General features: G+C 31.1%; 1 protein-coding gene across 1 annotated transcript; it reads right to left on the reverse strand.

Annotated features, from left to right (window-relative positions):
• Positions 1-1,575: 1,575 nt before the first annotated feature.
• Positions 1,576-3,918, reverse strand: LOC104103869 (G-type lectin S-receptor-like serine/threonine-protein kinase At4g27290). The gene is made up of 5 exons (XM_033658110.2): positions 3,759-3,918; positions 3,459-3,666; positions 2,932-3,169; positions 2,665-2,815; positions 1,576-1,853 (listed from the first exon to the last, which is right to left on the reverse strand). Exons 1-5 carry the CDS (start codon positions 3,891-3,893, stop codon positions 1,644-1,646), a joined length of 942 nt encoding a protein of 313 aa, XP_033514001.1. The 5' UTR covers positions 3,894-3,918; the 3' UTR covers positions 1,576-1,643.
• Positions 3,919-6,597: the final 2,679 nt, after the last annotated feature.

Raw genomic sequence — 6,597 nt, forward strand, 5'->3', positions numbered from 1 at the left:
TTTGTAGAGCAGCCATTTGGATCATTTCTAGGTGTTAGCCTGATAGAAAGAACCTGCTCCGATACCAATTGATGAAAACTTATTGTCCCCCAAACTGTATAGAGAACCTGGTTCTCTATCAGTTTTCACAGAACACACATAATAAGAGATAAGTAAATGACATAACAGAGTTTTACGTGAAAAACTCCCAGCTCACGGGATTAAAAACCATGGCCTACACTCATAGGATTTCAACTTCACTACTGAGCAAACTTCAGATTACAAACTATTGTAACCTAGGAATTAAACTCTTAATCCCTCACTCTCTTGTAATAACTCTATTACAAGCTTCTTTGTAATAACTCTATTACAAAGCTCACAACTCGACTAACTCTAGCCAAGACACAAACACAAGGTTTATGGTTTTACAAATGGTTTCCAACACAATGCTTCTAGCTAAGCTAAGTAGGAATTACAAGTAGATCACTCTAACAAAGGTACAACACAACTAAGGACATGGTAATTCAGTACTAGAAACTGGTCCTTTGTTATGTTGTTCTTTATTCTTGAAGCCTTGAAGTCACATGCAAGATGGCAACACACTTAAGAGAAGACTTGTTGATTTTTTTTTTGGATGTGCAAGTGTGTTTTTTCCCTTGCTTCATGTTGATAAAATGCAAGTGATGTCACTTGGATGATGAAAGTAATTATCCGGTACGCATTCCCCCATAAAGTGACCGCTGTACTGTTTGCACTGTTGCGTGTGTGCAGAGGAACAATTACAACGACTTTACAGCTGTGCGGAGTTGACTGGTACAATTAGCAAGGGAACTGATGTCCATCTGTTCCCTCTGTCGTTTCTTTGACTCTAGTTATTGGAACTTGTGCCCGACTTGAGACTTGTTGTTCTTGAGCACTTTGAGGATGTGTAACATGTTCCCGATCTGATTCTTATTATAAAGATTGTTAGTTCATCAAAATATAAAAAGGCACATAACTTATCAAAAGGCTACTAGTTACTATATGAACTTTTTCATTAATTAAAATGATCATGTGTGCGCAGTGGAATTCACAAATGCTAGTTCTGCTTTTTGAGAAAATAGATTAACTCTAATTTGTTGGTCTGTATATGAAGTACTAATATGGTATTTATGATGTGAATTTGATGTATATATTATATTAGTAATAGTAGAATGAAATATTAAAATGATTACTAAAATGTTATTTTGATTGGGAAAACATTATATAGTTCAGAATTTGAATAGTTTAAGGCGGAAAAATCGGCTTGGAGGGAGCACATTGCACTGCTACAAATAATGAAGAAAAGAGTGTTGCAACTACTAGCTGCTTGTAGCCGGGGAGAAGTCAGGAAATTCAATAAGGGTGTTCAAATTTTAAATATCCTTTGCCAGTGGACTATGCAATGTTATTCAAAATTTATTTTTTATCAATAACAAGTAATATTTTACAGTATAATTTTTTGGCGAAGGGTATTCAATTGACCACCCTTGGCCACACGTAGCTTCGCCCCTGCTTGTCGCAAATGAGTGAATTCGTGTCAACTATCTGGCATCTAATGTTGTGATGGGGGTCTCACTCACTGTAACATTTACATTTGCATATTGGCTAGAAGGGAATTCCTCATCTTTTGCATTTCTTTCTATTTAAAAACCTGGTTGCTTAGCCTGTGGCAATACACCTTCATTGTTTAACATCACAACCACAGAAGAAATACTTGGGCGATCTTCAGGACATTGTTGGACACATAATAGACCAATGAAGATTGATCGTACCACTTGAGTTGTCGAACAAGAATCACCTAGGCATTCATCAAGTAGTTCTATTGACCTACCTTCTTTATAGAGTTCCCATGCCTGTAAATGTTTCAAGCTTATTAGTAATCACCAGTGTTTTAAAAGGCGTGGGTGTAAGACGAGTCGTTTTATATATGCCTCAACGAGGCGTAAGCCCCGAGTCACGGGGCATAAGCCCCATAGGTATTTAATTTTTAATATTTTATGAAATAATATAATTACAGTAAATATTTATAAACAGGTAAAATTGCATAAAAATTAAAGAAGCTTCATTCTTACAAAAAACTAGTCAAAATAATTTATTATATGCTACTTAGAAGCACAACTAACTTGAGTCGAAAAGAATAAAATTTTCTATATGAAGGACAAAAAAGATGACTAACGTGTAATTTAAACTTTAAACTTGCTCTTATATAGGAGAATTGAGTTCTCTTTGTATTTGTAAAAAAAAAATTGAATATTCGTTGGAGATATTAGCAGATTAGCGGACAAGATAAAGAATTGGGAAAGATCATGAATTAGGGCTTCAATCAATAAAAAAGGTCTTGTCTTTTAAATTTAATACATTTTAGTTCCCTTTTTAAAATCTTTGAGTAATTACCACCTGACTTTTGAGAATTTGAGTAAATTAAAAAGGACTTATTCAACAAATTTTGTTTTAATTTGAAAAATTCTCAAGGGCTTACGCATCACTAAAAAAACGCGTCTCAAACGCCCCACACCATTGCCTCGGGGCGTTTTTGGTGCGCCCAGCCCCGGGGCTCGCCCCAAAAATGCCTTTTAAAACGGTGGTAATCACTAGCTTTGCCAGATATTTTACTATTAGATAACTCGAACAGGTAAATATAATAGAGCAAATTAAAAATCTTACATATCCAAGTAGATTGATGCTATGGTCTGGATGAAAGAATCTTCTGTTGTTTCTCCCACTCACGATTTCCAGTACTAATATACCAAAGCTAAATACATCTGAGTTTACTGAGTATTTCCCGTGCAATGCATATTCCGGTGAGAGGTACCCACTACATAAAAATGTACAGAAAAGATAGAATTACTTATAATGCTGGAAAATATACCTTAACTATATCAAGATTCTTCTTCTGTTCAAATTTTTAACTATCCAGTAGAAGGTTCTTACTATGTTCCAACAACTCGGTTTGTCATGGCTCCAGTGTCATCCTCTTCCCATATTTTTGCTAATCCAAAGTCTGATATCTTTGGATTCATATCCTTGTCTAACAAGATGTTGTTAGCTTTCAGGTCTCGGTGAATTATTCTCAATTGAGAATCTTGATGCAGATACATAAGTCCCCGAGCTATACTATTGATAATGTGAAAGCGCTTAGGCCAGTCTAATACCCTGCTTTGCGTGTCATCTGCCAAAAACATTGTTGGGTCACTAATGCGCTAGAAAGTAAGTACCAAAACATAAAACTAAAGTCCATTCTCTTTTTGAAAAAAAGAATATCATATGTTTGGGCTACCAAGTATGTCACTATTGCGCTCTAATGCAGCTGAGTTCCTAGTTCTTTTCTTACATGTTTTTGTCTTGCTTCATGGTGTTTTCATGATTGGAAGAAGATTATTGAAGTACTCCTAAAGACATCAGCTCACTGTTGTGCAATTATTAGTCAATATGCATAATAATGGATGGAGAAGTTGTACCAAATATAAAGGAATCAAGACTCCCGTTTGGCAAGTACTCATAGATCAACATTTTTTCTTCCCCTTCAATGCAGCAGTCAAGAATCTTCACCAGATTCCTATGTTGAAGTTTTGCAATATATAAAACTTCATTCTTGAACTCGGTTTCTCCTTGTGTGGAAGTTCTAGACAGCCGCTTGACAGCTATTTCCTGTCCTTCAAGTGTGCCCTAAACATAACAATCTCTGCATGTTAATATTTTCAATACCTAATTTGGTGTATTTCTTGTACAAAACTGCACCAGGCCTCAAGTTTTTATACCTTATAAACAGGTCCAAAACCGCCCTCTCCAATCTTTTTGTCTATTGAAAAGTTATTGATAGCCCTGGCTATCATAGATAAGTCAAACAGTGGTATCTCAAATTCTTCAGCACAATTACTCCTGTTGTAATCCATCTTGTAGCTGCCACTGCATCCCCATCTTCCTGCCAAAAGCAAATTATGTGAGTTTTCTTTAAGCTACAAACACCAGACCAAAAAGATAGGTAGTTGTTTTCACATTTATTTAAATTTCTATTCCTTTATTTTGCTCAGACGGGACAAAAAGGGACTTATCCAGCTTACCTTTTTTTTTTTGAGTTCTAAAGCGTTCTTCCTTCTTCTATGGCAAACCAGCAGGCTAAGGATTACTAGAATCACACCAACTGATAATGGAAGAATCCAGAAAAGTACATTTCCTTCCTTTCCATCCGATTGCTGCGCACTATCTGCAATTAATTCCAGCAAAATAAATAATAAAATTTCACTTTCTATCTCTCCGATCCTTAGAGGAGTTGATAAGTGATATATAGTTATAACGATCCTGCTAACCTTTGTAGTACTGAACGTGCATTCCATAACAGTTTAATTTTGAGTGATATTTTTACCTTGATTGATGCTAGTATGAACTGCTAGGTCTGTAGAAAACTATCACTACTAAAAAACTGGCTAATTCGTCCCGGAAAACCGACCGTAATCGGTCGGAATTTGAGAAAAAGTGATCGATTTCCGACCGCTTTTAATTAGTCAAAAAAATGATGGTCGCTAAGGTGTTGCAACCGAAATCGGTCGAAATTTTCAAAACGGTCGGCTATTTCAATGCGTTGATTGACAACCATTTTTCAAATACCGACTGAAATCGGTCGGTATTAATTAAATTTTTTAAATTTATTTTTCAAATACCGACCGAAATTGATCGGTATTAATTAATATTTTTTAATTTATTTTTCAAATACCGACCGAAATCGGTCGGTATTAATTAAATTTTTATTTTATTTATTTTTCAAATACCGACCGAAATCGGTCGGAATTTTAAATATATAATAATTTTAAAAATCTTCCAAATATATATTTTTTTGTACCGCATGTATACTCCCCAGCAAGAGATATCATAGCACCACAATATTATATCTTATTACTATATTACTAATTAGTACTAGTATATATCTTATTACTATATTACTAATTAGTACTATTATATATTATTATCATTATTATTTTATTGAATTCTAATTCTAATTATAGAATATTAAATCTTATTACTAAGCACTAACTACAACCCTTCCTATATTTGCTTATTTTTTGTTAGTCCACAACTGTTGGACTCTATGGCATCAAAGCTCAAGTTATAAGATGAAAAAGCTCACATCTTTCAGCCAATGTGGGACAAGAGCATAATTTGAAAATTTCCGATCGAAATCGGTCGGAATTTTTGAAAAATTCTAATATAAAATTATATTCCCATGGAAAAAGCTCACATTTTTTAGCCGATGTGGGACAAGAGCATAATTTCAAATTTTCCGACCGAAATTGGTCGGAATTTTTGAAATATTTTAATAAAAAATTATTTTCCCATGGAAAAAGCTCACATATTTTAGCCTGATGTGGGACAAGAGCAGATTTCAAATTTTCCGACCGAAATCAGTCGGAAATTTTGAAATATTTTAATAAACAATTATTTTTCCATGGAAAAACCCACTGCTCTTCCCATATATATATATATATATTTAGACCGTTTGACCTCAATATTTCTGATCGAATTCGTTCGGAATTTAATTAAATATTTTCTTTTTATATATATATATATATATATATATATATCGAATATAGCTTTTATATATATATATATATATATATATATATATATATATATATATATATGTATATTTTAATTAATTAATATATATATATATATATATATATATATATATATATATATATATATATATATATATTTTATAGCTTATAATAGCTTAATATATTATAAGCTATTATATTAATAGCTTAATATATATATTATATATATATATATATAAAATATTAATTATAGCTTATAATAGCTTAATATATTATAAGCTATTATATTAATAGCTTTATATATATATATATATTTTATAGCTTATAATAGCTTAATATATTATAAGCTATTATATTAATAGCTTAATATATTATATATATATATATATATATATATATTTTATAGCTTATAATAGCTTAATATATTATAAGCTATTATATTAATAGCTTAATATATATATTATATATATATATATATAAAAGCTTTATTCGATATTAAATATTGAATATTAAAATTTAGGATCTTAAATCAATAGCCGATAATATATATATATATATATATATATATATATATATATATATATATATATATATATAAATCGATATAAGTAATAAGCTATATATATATATATCTTATATACTATATATAAGATGTATATATAGTATAGTATATATATATTAAATGTGTAATAATATAAGTAATAACCTATATATACATCTTATATACTATATATAAGATGTATATATAGTATAGTATATATATTAAATGTATAATATATATATGTATTTTGTTCCTTGGTTTATAACCACATATTTACCACTTTTTATAAAAGTTTTGGAAAGATCTTATAAAGACGGGAGTGGCAATATTACTAAAGCCATCTACCCTCCTCAATCATCTTTTGTTTTACCTAATAATACAGGTATTACTTTTACTGCATTTTAAAAATTTATTGATGAGGATGTTGCTGCAGTCAGCATCGCAGAAATTAATAAATTAATTTCTCAAAATAATTATTTGAGTTTATATGTTAAAGTTTTGGGT

This window comes from Nicotiana tomentosiformis, chromosome 7 (assembly GCF_000390325.3).
Source record: "Nicotiana tomentosiformis chromosome 7, ASM39032v3, whole genome shotgun sequence".
NCBI lineage: Eukaryota > Viridiplantae > Streptophyta > Magnoliopsida > Solanales > Solanaceae > Nicotiana > Nicotiana tomentosiformis.